The following is a 19836-nucleotide window of genomic DNA, read 5'->3' as shown; positions in this document are numbered from 1 at the left end:
TTGCTGGGAATTGCTAACATGGTTTCAGAGGGCTTAGTCTCATTGAGCCAGGACTCAATGATTGCCCGAAAACTCAGGGTTGGATTTGATAAGAAGATACTCACAGGCCGATTCATGTAATTCCTCTCAAAAGTGTCGCACGCGGCTGGCGCACAGCGTGCCCGTGCGAATGTCTGCGCCAGCCGCGTGCGATAAAATCAATTTCCGCGCACAGCATATTCATGGATTTCCACCTCCAAAAGCAGACGTGGCGCAGAGTGGCGCAGCGACCCTGCAGCAGCGCCAGTTACGCCCCCAAGAATGCCCTCGCGCAAGGAAAAGTCTTCAAGATCGCAAAACCATCGCAAAGGGCTGCGCCAACCCTGTACCAGTTTACCGGACTGGCAAACAGCAAACGCAAAGCGGGGAACGTGTATTACGGGTGTCGGGAACACGCGTGCGCGAGAAGTTTCACACGCGACCTGGCCTGGGGGAGCGTGTGCGTGTATTTCAGGGGTGCGCGAGAAGTATTACACGCGAATGGCCTGGGTGCGTGTATTTCAGGGGTGCGCGAGAAGTTCCACACGCGATTGGCCTGGGCGCCTGTATTTCAGGGGCTCGCGGGTGGTTTCACACGCGATCGGGCCTGGGGAAGCATGTGCGTGTATTTCAGGGGTGCGCGAGAAGTATTACACGCAAATGGCCTGGGTGAGTGTATTTCAGGGGTGCGCGAGAAGTTCCACACGCGATTGGCCTGGGTGCGTGTATTTCAGGGGCTCGCGGGTGGTTTCACACGCAATCGGGCCTGGGGGAGCGTGTGTGTATTTCAGGGGTGCGCGAGAAGTTCCACATGCGATTGGCCTGGGCGCGTGTATTTCAGGTGCTCGCGGGTGGTTTCACACGCGATCAGGCCTGGGGGAGCGTGTGCGTGTATTTCAGGGGTGCGCGAGAAGTATTACACGCGAATGGCCTGGGTGCGTGTATTTCAGGGGCTCGCGGGTGGTTTCACACGCGATCGGGCCTGGGGGAGCGTGTGCGTGTATTTCAGGGGTGCGCGAGAAGTATTACACGCAAATGGCCTGGGTGCGTGTATTTCAGGGGTGCGCGAGAAGTTCCACACGCGATTGGCATGGGCGCGTGTATTTCAGGGGCTCGCGGGTGGTTTCACACGCGATCGGGCCTGGGGGAGCGTGTGTGTGTATTTCAGGGGTGCGCGAGAAGTATTACAGGCGAATGGCCTGGGTGCGTGTATTTCAGGGGTGCGCGAGAAGTTCCACACGCGATCGGCCTGGGTGCGTGTATTTCAGGGGCTCGCGGGTGGTTTCACACGCGATCGGGCCTGGGGGAGCGTGTGCGTGTATTTCAGGGGTGCGCGAGAAGTTCCACACGCGATTGGCCTGGGCGCGTGTATTTCAGGGGCTCGCGGGTGGTTTCACACGCGATCGGGCCTGGGGGAGCGTGTGCGTGTATTTCAGGGGTGCGCGAGAAGTTCCACATGCGATTGGCCTGGGCGCGTGTATTTCAGGGGCTCGCGGGTGGTTTCACACACGATCGGGCCTGGGGGAGCGTGTGCGTGTATTTCAGGGGCTCACGGGTGGTTTTACTCGCGATCGGGCCTGGGGGAGCAGGGTACGTGTATTTCAGGGGTGCGTGAGAAGTACCACACACGATTGGGCTGGGTGCGGGTATTCCAGGGCTGCGCGGGAAGTTTTACACGCTCGCCTACAACACGTATTCATGGAAACGAATGTGGCCAATCCGGAAACACGTACGCCAGCAGGAAGTAGGCGTACGTCCACCCGCACAGCATAAAAGTGCACGCAAACAACAAACAAGCTCAGACGCCAGGATGAACATACCGTTCCTAGCAGCAGTGGCCGTGGGATACCGCAGGAGGAGGAGGAGGATAGTCCGGGCCAGAATTTGTACACCCAGAACCAGCCTTTTTGGGATGCCTGATGACCATGTGTATGGGAGGTACAGGTTTCCACCTCACATAATACTCGACCTGGTCAGTGAGTGGGAGGATGACCTCACATCAACCACCCTGTGCTCCCAAGCACTCAGCCCCCTGGAGAAGGTCCTCAATGTACTGCACTTCCTGGCCACTGGATCATTTCAGCAGACAAGTGCCATAGTGGGGGGGTGTCACAGGCCACGCAGTCACGCTGCCTACACCAGGTCTTACTGCACGCCCATCAGTCCGCAGGCACATATACCTGCCCAGAACACCTGCAGAAAGGCAGGCTGTTGCCCAGGACTTCTACAGGGTGGCACAATTCCCCAAAGTGCTAGGTGCCATTGATTGCACCCATGTGGCTCTACGTCGCCCCAGGGCAACTGAGCACATCTATAGAAACCGCAAGCACTGGCATTCCATCAACGCCCAGGTAGTATGTGATGCCAAGGGAATCATCACCTCAGTATACGCCAACTATCCAGGCTCCACCCACGACAGTTTCATCTACAGAATGTCTACCCTAAACCGGGACATAGAAGCTGGGCGGCATGGCGATACATGGCTGCTCGGTGAGTATAAATGCCACTGCGCATGCATGCATGTCAGATACTGAGTAATGTCACAACCCCACTGATGATACCCATCACCACCTCCCCAGGGGACAGTGCCTACCCTCTCAGCACCCACATGATGACACCAATTCGGAACCCCACCACGCCAACCCAGGTAAGATACAACACAGCCCACATTGCAACCCGGGGCATCGTGGAGCGCACATTCGGAGTGCTCAAGTCACGCTTCCGCTCCCTTGACCGTTCTGGCGGGCAGCTGTTATACGCTCCCCCAGTAGTGTGCAGGATCATAGTGGCAGCATGTGTCCTGCACAACGTTGCAACACGCCAGGGCCTGGCCGTGGACATGGTGGTGCCCCCACATCCCCAACCACATGCATGCCCACTGCGCATGGGAGGGGAAAGGGCACGGAGTGAGGCAGCCCGTACGCAGCTCGTGGCTAATTACTTCACATAAAATCACACCCCTGTGGAGTGCACACAGCCCTGGCACATACCAGCTGACAATCAATGATGATTGTTACTGACAATTTTGATGTGTCAATGGACAGTCAACTGTCACAACCATACCAGCCTGAGATTGTACATCTGGAAGTGTTCCATAGTGTGCTTCCCAACCTACACAAACAGCACCAATGCTGTGTTCAAAAGACACACTTCTATGCTGCTAAAATCATTACCCCCTTGCAAGACACAACATGACAACAGTGCCATGTCACCCAACCCCTCCCCAGCACCGCCACCCAACACACCATGGCATGACATGCCATGTGAGAGCAAACAAAGTCATCCCCCAAACATGACACGTGTCACAAAGTACAGTGTCCCTAATGGAAACTGGCCACACACAATATGCCCACATGAATGTAGAAACAACAACACACATGACCAAATACTTACCACAATACAATTGACATAGCATAAACATGACAGTACTAAGGCAAAGAATACGTAGTCTTACAACATGAGAATGCCAGCACATCCACCACCTCCAACTGTACAGTGTTGTTGCCACGCACATCTGGAAGTCCACTGCTCACAACATGAGCTCCATCTCCAAAGTGGACGGCCTTGTGAAGACATGAGGAATGAACCTGCAAATCAGGAGGGAGACATGGATGCACAAGCACACATCAATACACCATGCAGTGCACAATACAACAACAATATGCACTAGGAATGTATACACAGTATTGACTACAGACTGCCCACACAGCTCATGGGAGTCCAACGTCACTGTGTAATTCACTGTCACTTGGGCACACCCTTTGCAAGCCCATGGAAACGGGAAGCAGGAGGGGTGTGTGTCTCACTGACCCAAGCATCTAACCCAAACTCAGGACAAGCCTGCATGTGCCCAGCCGGAATACAGTGGATGCCCACGGGAGCCACACAAGGCAACACACTGCAACAAAAAATCAAAAATCAAAAATGGCCATGTGTGGGCCAGGGGGGGTGGGGGAGGCCACCCAGGAGGTCTGAGGACAGGGTGCCCACCAACAGCCACCTGCGTGAATGTTGCGAAAAAAAACACCTCCATGGGCTCATGGCCTGCACGGCTACTAAATAGTGAGAGATTCACTGCTGGATTCGCTCTCCTCAGTCTCTGCTGCTGCTGCCACAGGAGGTGGTGGTGCCATGGGAGGCAGCCCACGCAATGCCCTAGTTTGGTCCTCCATGGCAGCAAGCATGCGGGCCTGGAAGGCCTCGTTCTGGAGGGATATGGTGCGGAGATCCCCATGCAACACCCGACGTGTTGCCCGGACCTCCGCCCGAGTTGCCTGCATCTCTGCTGAGAGCGTACGGGTGACGCGATCCAGCAGCTGTTCCGTCCTGGTGACAGTGGAAGCCTCAAGGTCCACAAGAGTCTGCCTGAGGTGCCGGACCTCTCCCCTCAGGGCTTCCCTCTGTCCCTGGGCATCTATAGAAATTGATTCCCTCAGATTGTCCAGGGCCGCCTGTCTGTCCCTGTTGGACGCCAACATGTCTTCCCTGACTGATTGGCAAATGGAGTCTGTTGCCTGCTGTAGTAGCTCCATCTGCCTTTCTGGGGAGACAATGGAAGTGGCCACCCTCTCCATGGCTTGAGCAATCATTTCGGATGATGCTGCCTGTTGGTTGGCCATACCGTAAATGGATTGCTCCCATGCGGTATTGCCTGGTGGCGGACGGCCACCGCGTTGGCGGGCACCACACCTGTCTGGGGCAAGGCGAACTGCGCCTTGCTGTGTCGGCACTGCCTGAGGCTGCAGGACTGCATTTCCCCTCTGAACTGCTGGCCCAGGAACAGGATCAGATGTTGCGGAGTGTGGCCCTGCATTCATAACCACCACAGGCGCACCTACCAACACTGACATCCCCATAGTGGGCTCTACCCCTGGTGCAGGTGGGTCGGACAGAACAGTATCCCTTCCATGAACACATACCTGCGAATCCACATAGGCCTCATCCGAATCAACACCTGAAAAGAGTTCTGGGGAGGTGCAGCCAGGGACACCCCGGGACAGTATGGCCTGCAGCAAGAGAGGGTTCTCCCCCACCACCAAACCACGTCCCCCACTGGTGCCTGGTCGTGCTTCAGATCCCTCTTGGGCCTGCACCATCTCCTCTCCCTCAACAGCATCAGGTGCGTCATCCTCTGCAAAAACAAGAAAGACAAAAAATGGAAACAGGCATTAGCACCATGGCACGCTATTAGGCCAGACAAGCTACAGTACCAGTACTTGATTTACACATGTCCCACATGACTATAACCCTCCCATGCATGCACTGTCCATGAGTTGGAAGGGGAGGAAAATGTCAGACACTGATGACACAAAGATGGGAGAGCAACACATCAGCTGCATGCTGGCTAGCAGTGCCATCACACATTGGCCTGTGAGTGGCATGTCCAATATACATACATGACACATGCCATCACACAGATGGCACGTACCATGGGCATGTCATATATGTGAGAATGGGGCAGAGTGATGCGCAGTAGAACCAGGTGAATTCCTACAATCAGCCTGAATGAACACAGCTAAATACGGAACAATGTGGTAGCAAGATGCCACTTCAAGGGCAACTGGCGCAATGTAGTGCAAAACACCTACTGTGGCCAGAAGGGATACTGTAATACCCAAATCCCGGGGCGCAGAATGCATTGGATGAAGCACATGGGTGGGACAAAACACTCAGGCACACACACCCTGACCTGGCACTCAACCAGATCCCCTCCCACAAACTACATACACATGGATCACGCACACATGCATGTGCACTCACCGGACAATGCCTCGTAATCTGGCAGTTCTCCCACACCTTGGATCTGCTCCTCTGTGACGTAGGTCCCAGCAACATGCTCATGTAGAGTGAGTTCTATGTCCTCTTGTGGAGACCCACCTCCAGTCACCAGAGTTGCGGCATGACTTGAGGCCAGCTTTTTCTTTGCCCTACGCTTAAGGTCGTTCCAGCGCTTGTAGCACTCAACAGCTGTGCGCCTCATAAACCCAAGGGCACTTATGCTGTCCGCGATGGACTGCCAGTGTGCCTGACGTCGAGCAGGTGTAATCCTACACCCTGAAGTGACCAACATTTCGGCGTCATGTTCGGACACATACTGCACAAGTGCATCCAGTTTGGCATCATTGAAGCTAGGCTTCCTTGGCGTGCCGGACCGTGTAGCCGTGTCGGGGTCATCAGCCTGTACTGGATGAGCACTCTTCCTCTTTCTTTTTGTGGGTGGTGGGGATCCGGAGTGCCCTACTCCACTCTGTACACTAGAGGCAGGAGCACCGGTGGACTGTGTAGTAGTAGTGTGCGATGGCACACTGACCACATGACTTTCTGCAGGCATTAGCTGAAGTGTGATGATGGCAGGAGGAACCTCAGTCTGATGTACTGGGACCAACACTGTCCTTGCTGGGGGAGTCAGAGCTGGGGTGGACGGAGCTGCAGCTGCCCCTGCAGCCTCCACACCCCGCCTACTCGGGGCAGCAGATGACATGGCTGCCCCTGTACCACGTGGCCTGGTGACACTGGCTTGCGCCGCCACCCGTGGCCTAGACTTGGCGACCTGGAAGTCAGCCTGGGAGTCACCCTGTGCTAGGTCAAGTGCCACAACGGGCCGGTCCAACAAGGGCTGAGCAGGGATGGTGTCATCCACGTTTCCCTCAACCATGGGGGGGGATGTGTGTCCCTGACTGGTCCTCCACACGTGGGGGGCTTGGGGGAGTCTGCAAATCCTGGCCACGTCCCCTACCGCGCCCACCACGCCCACCTCTTGAGGCTCGGCCACCTTTGCCACCCTTACCACTTGCTCGCCTCCCAGCCATGGCACTGATGGAGTTGTGCGTATGGGAGTTGCAGTGGACAATTGTCCTGGGCAATTGGGGGTCAAAGGGGTAGGGTACTAGATGGAATTCGTACCCAAGTGCTCTAGCAAGGCTGTATGTAACCCCTGGGGAAAGATGACGGGTCACGCAACGCACAGGCACCCCTAAAACTTAAAATGACGTGGACGCGACCCCTCGTAGACCACGTGCATGGGAAAAGGAACCTGCACTACGCTGTGGCACCCAGAAACACAAAAATGAACGTATGCGTGTCACACGCAGCCTACAATGACCTCTGAAGGGGTACGCTACACACGGGGCTAGCACAGTTGGTAAATACGTGCGCGACTCACCGTCTGCCTGGGAAAAGAGCGTGAAAAATACGTGCGTGTGCGCGTTGGCAACACCCCCGCCAAAAGAAGAATTGTACACTGTCTGAGGAGACAGGACAAAAGGAGAAGTCAACGCTGTTTGAGGAAACAGGTCGAAGAGAAAATCAGAAAAATACTGACATAGGTAACAGGGAGTACGAACTAGAAACGCTGTGAAGTAAATCGCGTGTGAACCGACAAGAAGTACAGATTTCACCCACTCGCTCTCCACGGGAAGCACGTACAAGGAAATGATGTACTACACGCACCTTTTAAACCGCACCACACGTCCAACGTCACTTCCGCGTATACGCACTGAGGCACTATCCTCCAATCACGCGGGCTGACACTCGGACGTGCAGTTTTTGGTCTTGTAACATTCCCCCGGGTACAGGGACACGCCCGCGCGTGTCACGTCACAGACGCGCCTGCGCTGTCAGGGCCTTTGGTCCAATGGAATCGCGTACACAGGCCAATCGCGTGTGGAACTTCTCGCGCACGCCTGAAATACACGCGCCCAGGACAATCGCGTGTGAAAACACCCGCAAGCCCCTGAAATACACGCACCCAGGCCAATCGCGTGTGAAACTTCTCACGCACCCCTGAAATACACGCACACGCTCCCCCATGCCTGATCGCGTGTGGAACTTCTCGCGCACACCCCTGAAATACACGCGCCCAGGACAATCGCGTGTGAAAACACCCGCGAGCCCCTGAAATACACGCACCCAGGCCAATCGCGTGTAAAACTTCTCGCGCACCCCTGAAATACACGCACACGCTCCCCCAGGCCCGATCGTGTGTGGAACTTCTCGCGCACCCCTGAAATACACGCACCCAGGACAATCGCGTGTGAAAACACCCGCAAGCCCCTGAAATACACGCACCCAGGCCAATCGCGTGTGGGACTTCTCGCGCACCCCTGAAATACACGCACACGCTCCCCCAGGCCCGATCGCGTGTGGAACTTCTCGCGCACCCCTGAAATACACGCGCCCAGGACAATCGCGTGTGAAAACACCCGCGAGCCCCTGAAATACACGCACCCAGGCCAATCGCGTGTGTGACTTCTCGCGCACCCCTGAAATACACGCGCCCAGGACAATCGCGTGTGAAAACACCCGCAAGCCCCTGAAATACACGCACCCAGGCCAATCACGTGTGAAACTTCTCGCGCACCCCTGAAATACACGCACACGCTCCCCCAGGCCCGATCGCGTGTGGAACTTCTCGCGCACCCCTGGAATACACGCACACGCTCCCCCAGGCCCGATCGCGTGTGGTAATTCTCGCGCGTGTAGAACTTTGGTGCACATTTTTTTCCTGCGCAGGGACGCTACCGCCTGCTTTCGTGTGGCGGACATGTATGGGCCTGTGCGCGTCTTTGGCCGTGCGCTGTTTTTCCCTATTCGATTCCATGAATACGTGTTGTAGGCGAGCGTGTGGGCGTTCTGCGCACTTGCCTCCTGTACTTCCCCCGTGACGCCCATATTTTCACGAGTTGTTCCCCATTCTGCGTGTAACGCCCCGTGTTACGCCTACTGTTGTTATGTGCGCCGCGCTATGTGCGAATTCGCTGTGGCCTTATCGCACGGCATTCGATGACCTGTGTGCCAGCGTGCGCTAGCGTGCGCCGCGCACTTTTTCAGCGCACATCCCACTTTTTGCGCGTGCACAGACTTCCATGAATAGATGTGCGATGTTTTCTGTGCGATAATCGCACTTGCACTGCGATTTTCGCTATTTCACTGCGAATCGCACGTTTTCGCACGCGTGCGCCGTTTTTTCGGCGCACGTTGATTCCATGAATCGGCCTGTTAATCTCTACACCATGTTGTTTAAGTGAACGAGTGTTGAGAAGAGCAAAGCGTAGCAGGGAGTCACCAGCTGGATATAGTTAAATGATTTTCTCTATAAGGGCAAAGTGGGGAGCCTTCTCTATAACATTGGAATTGGTTTGGTCTATTTCAGCAAGCATAGTGTTTTGCATAATTTCAAGTGCAGGGGGCATCAGCGGGGACCTGACTTGGAGCCTTGAGGCTCATTCTGACTCTAGCAGGCATAGTCTCTATATTAGGCGATCCCTTAGTGTTTAATAAAGCATTTTCGCTGCTTGGAGCATAGGGATGGATGCTAACGTGTGCAACGTCGCGTCATAAAGCATCCAGCCTGGCTTTGCGATTACGCTGAATTTTCATAATAAGGTCACTTCTGGACATGCTGAGTCTGAAATACACAAGATTAACAGGCAATCTGTACTTACAGGGAGGGTATGTATTGACGGCCCTGCTGATAGAGCAAATGGTCACGCACCTGACACAAACCTGTACAAACCGACTGAGACGCGATGGCGCTGATGCACCTAGCTATGTCTATAAAGGGCAAAGGAAACTACAAGTTGGATGGGAAATGTAGTTCCAAAGCCCTACGGTGGTGCAATATGATAATACAAGAAGCCAAAGGCAGCTATAGTAAATAAACATGCTAGGTGCTTCAATAAAAGCTAATTAAGAGTTTCTGGAACATGCAAGTAAAAGCATTGCACAATTGATTATAAGGCTAAACATTCTCAAATTAAAATCCGATCAAATTGTGGCAGGGCTAGTCAATTTAAGAACATACAAAAAAAAGAAGAAAGAAAGAAGAAACAAAAAAGAAAACTCATGGGAGACAACCAAAGAGTGCTGAATGGCTTCCTGTTATTTTAAAGTGCAAGTGCTTTCTTCTGCTACTATTCACAACCTCTTGACATAATTACAAACAGGTTATTTCAGTTATATCTCAAAAAAACCCGTACAACCTGTGCCAACCCATGGAATACATTAAATAAAAATATGGCTACCACAAGACTTCCTAACATGAAGTTTGTTGTGGAAATATTTGCACGCCAGGCGCAATAAAGGGTATCTTTTCTCCAATTTAGAGCCAGACATTATTTGTATTAGCATTGAGGACCTGGATTAGCTCCTGCCTTCCCAATAAGGATGCGCAAAATGTTACTGTGCTTGGCATCATCTAAGCCTGTGATCCTTTCCAAGATCTCTATGTGGGGCTTCATAGAACCCAATGACGGCCCTATTGCTTTGATTGGGCGTGCTGAGATGAGTGCATCAAGCAGCTTTTAGTGAAGTCTGGCGGTTTTTAAATGCTTTAGCCACTTGGATGTGGCTGCCCATGTCCTGAGAAAGCCCCATCTATTGTGCAGGACGTGGAAGGCCATGCAGACAGGGATGTAACTGTGGGCACTGCAATACAGCGGTAAATCAATTACTTTCATTTTGATGTGGTTGTATTGTATGTAATGTGTGCATTTCGCAATACCACAATAAAATGATATGCTGGCCTAGCTGTGACATAGGCCTTACCATAGCTTTGCATACCTGATAGGGTCAGTGTCTTGGAAGCAGTGTGCAGCAGAGACAAGCCACTTCTTGGCAATGATCGAGGCCCCACACACGTGGCCGTGCATTCCGATTTGCAAGCTTGCTTGCCATGGCCACTTCCCAGATTTGGCATCTTCACCTCCGACTATCCTGTTCTTCTTCACCTGGCTTCTTCCGCAGTCTAAGTGCAGCATATGCGGATGGATAAAGTGCCGAAATTATCAGTAACAGGTGGTGAAGACATGGGTAGAAATGATGTGTGCATTAAAGTCAAATATCGAATAGCGGTTCCATGTATGCAGAAACTTCTGAGACAAGTATAAACTTAAGAACTATTCAATGCAAATATATGAAGACGTTTTAATTGCAGACAAGCATTTAATTGTGAAGTTATGTTATGCGTTATGGCAGAGAAAAGCGTGTGGAATTGTTAATAATTTGTCCCATTTTTGGTGGGATCGAGCGCAATGCTCTAAACTGTCAAAACAATGCAATTTCACAAATTTGATGAAACTTTGACTTTCATGTGATATAAACATGCTTGCCTGTAAGAGCGCCGGCTGATTTAACCTGCTAAAATTTTGCAAAAAGCTCAATTTACTAAAAGGAAACTAGTATTAAAGTTACAGAACCAGGCACGCTGCGCCTTTTGCATAAATGTCAATGTGAATGGTAGAGCCGCAATCACGGGACTCTCATTAGAACCATTTATTTTTTTTAGTTTAAGAATTTTTATTTTATTTAGTACAGAAGTAAACAATTACAGTCTGAGTCTTTATGAACTCTCGATTATATAACATAGCTTTAAGCTCATAAAATACATTTTATAGAAAAATACTTAGGAAAAAAGGTGGTGATATGAAGGTAGAATATCTTTTTTGTTTAAATAAACAATTCAACAACAATCAGATTATTCAACAGGATAAAGGGAAATATCAATACAGTCCTAAACAGGACTAACAATATATCAGTCAGATAAGTTAAGCACTTGTGTTATTTAAGTAATCAATAAACAGATGCCATCTTCTATCATGTCTGAGTGACAGTGAGGGTGAATTAGCCATACATTTCTCCATTCTATGAACATCGCATATATTGTTCCACAAACCTTTTAAAGAGAGTTTTGTGACATCCTTCCAATTTGATGTAATTAAGCGTATTGCCAGAAGTATAAACAAGAAAAATATAACCAGCAATGACCTAATCTTGCCATCATCAAGAGCTAGACTTCCCAGTAGGATATTGGTTAAATATTCAAGGGAATAGAGATCTTAAAGATCTGTTGAAGGGAAGTCCAAACATGGTTCCTAAATATATCTACCAGAGGACAGTCTTCAAACATATAGCTAAAGGTTCCAGAAGCTAGCTGACATGACGAACATAGATCATTATCTGCCAATTTAGATAGGAATAGCTTCTTTGGAGTGATAAATACTCTATGCATAAAGAAGTAAAGGGTTTGGGTTAAATTCCTGAGATAGATATATGTTTAGTTTTGGACCAAATCTTTGACCACAATTTATCGCCAAAATGTATTCCACAATCTTCTTCCCATTGCAATTCAGATGACCATAAATTATTAGGAGTTCTAACAGACCTTATGACTTTGTAGATATTGGATGCTTTGGTTTCATTAGGGGAATCTATGATACTCATTTCCAGAATATTGACAAGTAATTGCTCAGAGTCATTCCTAATGCTGGGATCTAGGCATGCATTAATTAAATTAAGATACTGACTAAGAGGGAATGCTGGTAGTGAGAATTTATTTTTAAATTCTTGTGCAGTGATGATGTTGCTGCCCGCAATTATCTGATGAATAAATCTAATCCCTTGTTAATCCAAACTTTGCGAATAATAGGCCTCTCACTTATGGTTATATGCCTATTACACCAGATAAATGGGGAGAAGCCACCAGCTGCTTTATTAATCTGATGAAATAGAAAATCATTCAAATAGGAGCTAGGAAGACATGTCATTTTGGAGAAGCCCAACTTGGATCCATTGAAAAGGTATATTGTATATTTAATATCAAATGGTGAAACAAGAACTCTTTCAATAGTTAGCCAAGTGGGTGGGTTAATGTCATTATTATCGGAGAACCAGTTTCTGGCTTGTTTGAGCACAAAGTCTCTATGATAATTTTTAAAATTAGAGAAATTAACACCACCATTTACAAAGGGATATCTCAATTTGCTGGCAGCAATTATTTTCTTTTTCTCAGAATCCCATAGGAAATCTATAAGTATTTTGTCAATAGACTTGGGAAAAAGAGGATGACAAAGGAAAGTTGAGCATTTGTAAATAATACAAAATCACAGGTGTAAACATAATTTTGATGGCCCCTAATCTTCCATACCAGAACAGGTATACAGGAGACCATGTACTTATCAAACTCATTTAGTTTTGATTTTCATTTTGTAGGTTGATTTTAACCATTTGAGGCAGAGAGGAGGCAATTGAGATACCACAGTAATCAATGGAAACATGATTCTGACTGAGACCAAAGGGGGCGAAATCTTCTTTAATACAGTAGACATTAAGGGGAAGCATTTGTGATTTATCCTTGTTCAACCTCTATCCCGAAAACTGAGAGAAATAAATCAATCCTGTCTAGTAAGTGTGGAAGTGTTGTGGTTAGGTTGTCAAGGAAGATTAGTATGTCATCTGCATAGGCAGCTGATTTGAATTCAGATCGCCCACATCTAATCCCAAAAATATCTCTATTCGTACGAATCAATTCCAAAAGTGTTTCAAGGGCATGTACAAATAAAATAGGTGAAAGGGGGCAACCTTGTCTGGTACCCCCATGGAGGGAAAATTGATTATTAATAAAAATTGAAGTTTTTGGATCCGAGTGTAACAGCTTAACTAATTTAATATAAGCATCCCCAATGCCATGCCATTTAAGGGCTTGAAATAAAATCATACCTGCTCTACAGAGTGCAGCCTGCCCTCATTGAACGTGGTCAAAGGCTTTTTCTGCATCTAGTGCAATTGTCAAATAAGGTTCTTTGGGATGATTTTAATTATGTATATAATGTATGAGGTTCGTGAAAAGTCTGGAATTTTCTGATATAATTCTACCTTTGACAAATCCTACTTGATCTGGATTAATTAATTTATACATAAAATATTCTATTCTATTGGCTAAAATCTTTGCAGAAATCTTACAATCTGAATCAATTAATGATATTGGCCCATAATTCTTGGGTAGTTCATTATTTTAGTTTTGTTTGGGGAATAGGATCAACAGAACCTCTGTAAACGAGCCTAGTGATTTGGCAACTTTAGAAAAGAAATTGTAGAGTGATTCAAGTTTAGGAGAGAAGGTAGAAGAAAAAAGCGCAAAAACATCCATGGAAAACCCATCAGGTCCCGGGCCTTTCCTTTTTTTAAGATCTTTAACAGCCCTATTCATCTCATTAATATGAATAGGAGAATCCAGGCTACTTAAGTCAATATTAATGGGATGGTTATTTTTCAAGCGACAAGCGATCAAAAAGAAAAGTTAAAGTTAGTGTCAGTATGATCAGAAGAGTATTGATTTTCATAAAATGTTGTAAAAACACCCAAGATATCTGCATCAGAAGTTAGTGATTTACCTAAATCATTTTTGATAGCATAGATCCTGGTTCTTTCTTTTTTAACTTTAAAATATGAGGCTAGAGCTTTACCTGCTTTATTGGATGAATGATAGATTTTGGATTTGAATTTCAGAAGAACACCACATTCCTGTTCCTTGTATTTTTTGTTAATAGAGAAACAGAGAGTTAGTATTTGTTATAATTAATAGGTGATAGTGAGTTATGAGGAAAGGAGTGAAAGGTAAAGTCTAGATCAGTTGGATAAACAAACCTTCATGAGTCAACACTGCCAATTTCTGCCAAACATATTGTAAATTCAGTATGTGATTTACTACGTTTGAATTGACATGGGGATTTCTTATCTAGTAAGAGGTCAATAACATTATTAAAGTTTCCACAGATTATCAAATTCGGGAGATCTCCTTGCACAATCATGTGCTTCATTTCGCTCCAAAACTTGGGATCGGAATTAGTGGGCCCATACATATTTAAAATTGAAAAAGTATGAGAGTTAATTGATAATTTTGCTAAAACCCATCAACCGCTCTTATCTGTGTCTTTATGTAGGATCTGGTATTTGGTACCCTTCTTGATTAGGATAGCCACTCCATTATGTTTGCCATTAGCCTGACTGGCTATCACCTCACCTACTGTAAAGAACTCATGTTGCCAACAGTAAAGACAGCCACAAGTGATCACAGTTCACGGGTGCTTGTTAAACTGTAAATGCAGGGTGGAAAACCCCCTAACCTAAACCTAAATCTAAGATGGGCAGGGACGTCATTTAAGGGTCGCCAGGGGGTCGCAACTGCGACCCCTGAGGTCTTCCTTGCTACCCCAGTTGTCTCCCTTGCTATCCCTAATGAAAAATTTAAAAACATCATTTATTTTTTTAAATGTAAGGTCCTGGGCTGTGGCCAGCGCCACGTGCCTCTTTGCTTCTGGAGTGGCTAACTTTCTTGTTCATGCCTCTTAAAAAGAAAATCACAAATCTAACACTTTCAGCAGTGACTCTAAATACGAAAGAATAGGAATACCAAATAATTTTTCTTTCTGGAATTCTATACAATAATTGCTGGACTCATTAAAAGTTTATTTCAGCACACTTCAGGAGGTGAGTTTCTGATTTAGTCTGTTCTTAAACACCTCAACGCAGCCTTTCATCCTTCTGAGGTCGATAAATTAGTACCAACACAGGTTGGGTGGTATTGTATGTATATTTGTTCTATATAAAGTGCTTAAGCGTAAGTGTTATATAATAACACTTTATCATTTGGCCATGGACGTCTGTTTGCATTCACAGTAATTTGGTAATATGGACCTATACACACTGATCTTAATGATACATATGGCGATTCATTCTTGTTTGAAATATATATCACATTATAGTAATATCATAACCATATTTTTTGTAGTGTACTTAGGAACAATGCTATGTGATGCCACTTCCTGTTTTGTCAAGGGGTGAAAGGTCATGTTCCATCGCTTCCCAACATATCACTTTGGGGTGGGTCAAATGACATCCCTTCCTGTGATGTCATCAGAGGTCAAGCGTTGTCTGATGTCACTTCGGCTAGCCCCGGAATTTTGGTGAAATGACGTCCCTGAAGATGGGAACATCTTTGACCATCAAATGAAAAATAAGGCAGTCCTTGTGGCATCTTGTCAAAGTAAAAGGCCTATACTAAAACAATCTATTGCCAAATCCTTACAACTAATTACAGAAAGAGTGTGGGATAGGGTTTTCAATAAAGAAAGAAATGTTCACAAACATTAAGTCAGGTTGTGATTGGCAGGGGTCTTCCTTCCCCACGTTTTGAGCACAGGACAGGGTGGATCACCCGAGCACAGCACACACTTGTGCTTTCCCGGCACCAGTCGACCATTCTGTATCGGTTACAAGTTCTTCGATGGTCAAGTCTCTTTTCAATAAAAGCTCTTGCCTTAGAGGGCCTGATGCATTCAGCAAAACGAATAAACAAAAAAGTTCCTTTCCAAATGAACATTAGGTTGATGACTTTTCACCCCCTGGATATCCCTCTCTCGGGCCCATACACCTAGGCTTCTCTGAATTGGGCTCAGGCCTTTCTTTCGGACTCTTCCTCTGTCCGACTTGGATCCCAATGCCAAGGGGGACAATCCACTTCGCCATGTCTTACAATACTTCTTTAGGGATCTCCCTCTGTCGGACACAATCCCAATGCCAAGTGGGGCACTCCATTTCCATTTCTTGCATTCAAGAAGACTCTTAATGTCTTTTTAAGCAGTTCTTTAGGCTTCACCCCTTTTGACGGCCTCCCTGTGTCAGGTTCACTCTTGCCAGCTTTTGCAAAACAGTTCCCTGTGGACATCCTTTGGTCGGGTTCACTTCTGTCAACACACTGTTCAACACTTTGTTCACCTGACTTCAGGCTTCACCCCTTCTGTTAGCATCCCTCTGCCGGGTTCACTCTTGCCAACCTTGTTTTTCTCATTCATCTCTTGTCATGTGAGATTCATTTCCCTTAACTTCACAATCATCTGTCGGCCAAAGACTTTTGGCTATACAGAGGATTTTACAAGACCCCTGTATGACCACTTTGAACCCTCTTTGCCTTTTCCCAAGGCCTTCTGGTTACAGTAGTTTCTACCATTGGTCAATCACCCAGAGTATCCTGCTTCAGCACCCACATGGTGCCGGACTTCTCTGTTGCTGGTTTTCCCCCTTTTTATCAATAGTTCTTTCACAGTTAAAATCAGCCGTTTGCTACTATTCGTTCGACACAGTTTGGATTCTTATCGATACTCCCCTCGACTGACCAGCTGTGATGAGCCGCTTAGCTTTCCTTCTGGTTGGAGTCAAGGTTGGTATCACTGAGACAAGTGTCCCTCCCCTGCTTGGTAATCAGCCATCGGAGGGTCTCATGTACCGCTGACACCTGCTGCAACGCACGCTGTCTATTGTTTGCGGTCTTATGTTTCCATCTTTGGAGGTTTCACAGGCCTTGATTGGAAAGGGCAAGGTCACTTCTCTCCTTGTCACTATCTCGATTTGCACCGTCTTTCTCATCCTCTTCAACTGCCGTGCTGAGTTAGCTCTCATGTTGGGCGGTCTGCCTTGCTCATTCTGTGCTCTTGTGCTCCACTTTTTATCCCTGTGGGGAAGGGAAAGGGCCATCAGGTGTGTGTCATTCTGGTCAATTGCCTGACTTTGCCTGACCCTTGCATTGGGACATGTCAGGTAAACGGCTATGGTAATAGTCCATTGTCTTTTGTGTCACAAAAGGGGGGGAAGGTTTTGGAATATACTACATGGAATGATGGGGAAAAGGTATTGAAAGAAGGGGGGATACCACATCTCACCCGTCAATGTCCCACTCCCACTCTCCAAAGACCCCCATGCAGGTGATCCTCCCTCACTGGTCCACCCTCAGGAACAGGATACAATAGCGATGACCGTGTCCTGGCCAACTAGATGACAGATCCCCGGGCACTAGGCAGCGAGACACCTTCAGGTTTCTCACACTACCCAAAATCTCTTCAGTTTCATGGATTCCTGTAAAGATAAATACATCTCCTGCAAGCAAGCAATAGTTGGTTTAAATGTATTGATGTGAGCAAGTACCCTTTGCCTCTTAATTGGGCTATTCAGGCCTTTAACATTCCATGTCATACATCTCAAGGCTGTAATCTAAGGGAAAGTAATAATAATAATATTAATAAAAGATAAACATTTAAAATGTGTCCATAGTCTAAGTGTTTTCCGCTTATCCAGAGCATTGCAAATTCCAGAGCAAAAGTAGAATTCCAAGAGTTGTTATAAAATAATAATATTGGGTTTAAAACACAGAAAGGAAAAAAAGTCCAACCTTGCAACATCTTACAGTAGGGTGTTATCGGGTACGAAATCATAGCTTGATGGTGTTTAAGACATCCCCACCCAATACAAATGAGAAAATGAAATAGAGCAAAAGAATGCTAAAAAATCAGTCGCCATACCAAGTGCCATAAGGGGGTGTATGCGCATCCCAAATAGGGCGATGCAGTGAACAAAAACCAAAGAAAAAGACAGCTCCAGAAAGTCATTAGGTTGACAGTTCCAGAGGGATGATTGTTCCAAGGAGATTTCTTTAAAGTGAAACATGAGGCTGAAACCGGTGAGGAAGGAAGGAGTGTCAAGTATGACTGGTCTTGCCTGTATCCATCGCTTCCATCTTTTGCAGTCTTATGCAGTTCTTTAAATTGGCTAGGTACTGTTTTACCATTAATGGTGACTTAGAAAGTGCAAGGGTTAATCAAACCGTATCTGGCATTTAGTTATTTGAGCGCAGGATGGTATGAGAGTAGGTCTTTTCTCCATTGAGCTGTGATTTTAGACACATCTTGTGAGATAAAGATCCTGTGGCCATTCCATGTAAGATTCTCCATTCCTTTAGCTTTTTGTAGAATCAATAGGAGTTGAGTGTATTCCAGAAGCAGGAAAATGGTTGTTCTTGGTGCAGTTTTCCTATATGACTCAGCCCTCTTAGGTCCAATTGTATGAGCCCTTTGAATATTAAGAGGAATGGGCGGCTGAAGATTCAAAATGTTTGGAAGGGTGTTTTTAAGAAATAGAGTCACATCATCCCCTTCTGCTCCTTCTGGAAAGCCAAAGATACGTAGATTATTTCTGCGGTTTCTATTTTCTAAATCTTCATTTTGTTTCTGAAGGGTAAGTATGGATTGTTCCAAATGTGCAACTTTGTGGCAACATCTTCAGCCACACCAACCCTTCTCTCTACTTCTTCAATTCTGTTCTCAAAGCTTATCCATCTTCCATCTAGTTGTTGAAGCTTGGTGTTGGTGGTCTCTTTAAAGGGTTTTAGTGCCCTTATTTCCATTAGAATAGTCTCCGTGTTTGATTCCAAGATTGTTTGATTAGGAGGAGGGGAGTCACTTCTTGGCCTTTTTAAGGTGGCCCCTGATTTTTCTTTGTTAACCAAGTCTTTTATTTGTCTTTTCTGTGAGGACATCTTGGGAAATGTGTTATGGTCACAGAGGATTCTTAATAATGCACTAGGCACGTTTAAGTCCCTTTATCTCCAGTTGTATTGAAGTATTACAGTTTCTTATTATTATTATTGAGGACACCATTGGTGGAACTTTGACACCAACAGAAAATGCTGCAAAGCGTCACACTATGTACATTTGTCCACAGGAAAAAATGTGCCGCCTCATTTAAATAAGCATGTTGGTGGAGTTTTCAAGAATTACATATTTGTTCAAGCATATGGTTGTGAGATGGTAATTCATGTATGTTGCTGATAGCCGGTTTTAAAGCAAATGCTGAAACAGATGTTCAAGGTTGCTTCTACAATTAATGCCAATCTGACAAAATTATTCTTGAAATAGAACCAATAGTAGCCTACACAATAGGTTCTAAATGCCTTCACATCCAAGTTTGCAGCAGATATGCTATCGTTAATGCACCAGAAGTAATAGCTCCACAGCCATTTGGCATAAATGTGTTCTCAAATTCATAGAATGATAAAAAGGTGTCAGTATTATGGGTAGAAAACATAGTTTGTATGCAACTTCCCATGTTGTAAAAGAAAGCTGTACCTCACTGAAATTACGGGCTGCTTCAACCTTCTGATGCAACCTGACGTTGCTGACAGGAAGTGTGGTGCATTCCTAACTTGATTTCACA

General features: G+C 46.9%; 1 protein-coding gene across 1 annotated transcript in view; it reads right to left on the bottom strand.

The window, feature by feature from the left end:
* Window positions 1–19836, bottom strand: part of LOC138526098 (suppressor of tumorigenicity 14 protein homolog) — a 1040494-nt gene that overhangs the window by 626011 nt on the left and 394647 nt on the right. The window contains exon 15 of the mRNA XM_069636455.1: window positions 10579–10762. Within this exon, the coding sequence (XP_069492556.1) occupies window positions 10579–10762 (184 nt within the window). The remainder of the gene's footprint in view (window positions 1–10578; window positions 10763–19836) is intronic.

The sequence above is a fragment of the Ambystoma mexicanum genome, chromosome 7p (genome assembly GCF_040938575.1).
Source record: "Ambystoma mexicanum isolate Mex_15411 chromosome 7p, UKY_AmexF1_1, whole genome shotgun sequence".
NCBI classification, from domain to species: Eukaryota; Metazoa; Chordata; class Amphibia; order Caudata; family Ambystomatidae; genus Ambystoma; species Ambystoma mexicanum.
Note: the sequence above shows the minus strand (reverse complement) of the source record. Positions and strands in the feature narration are given on the sequence as shown.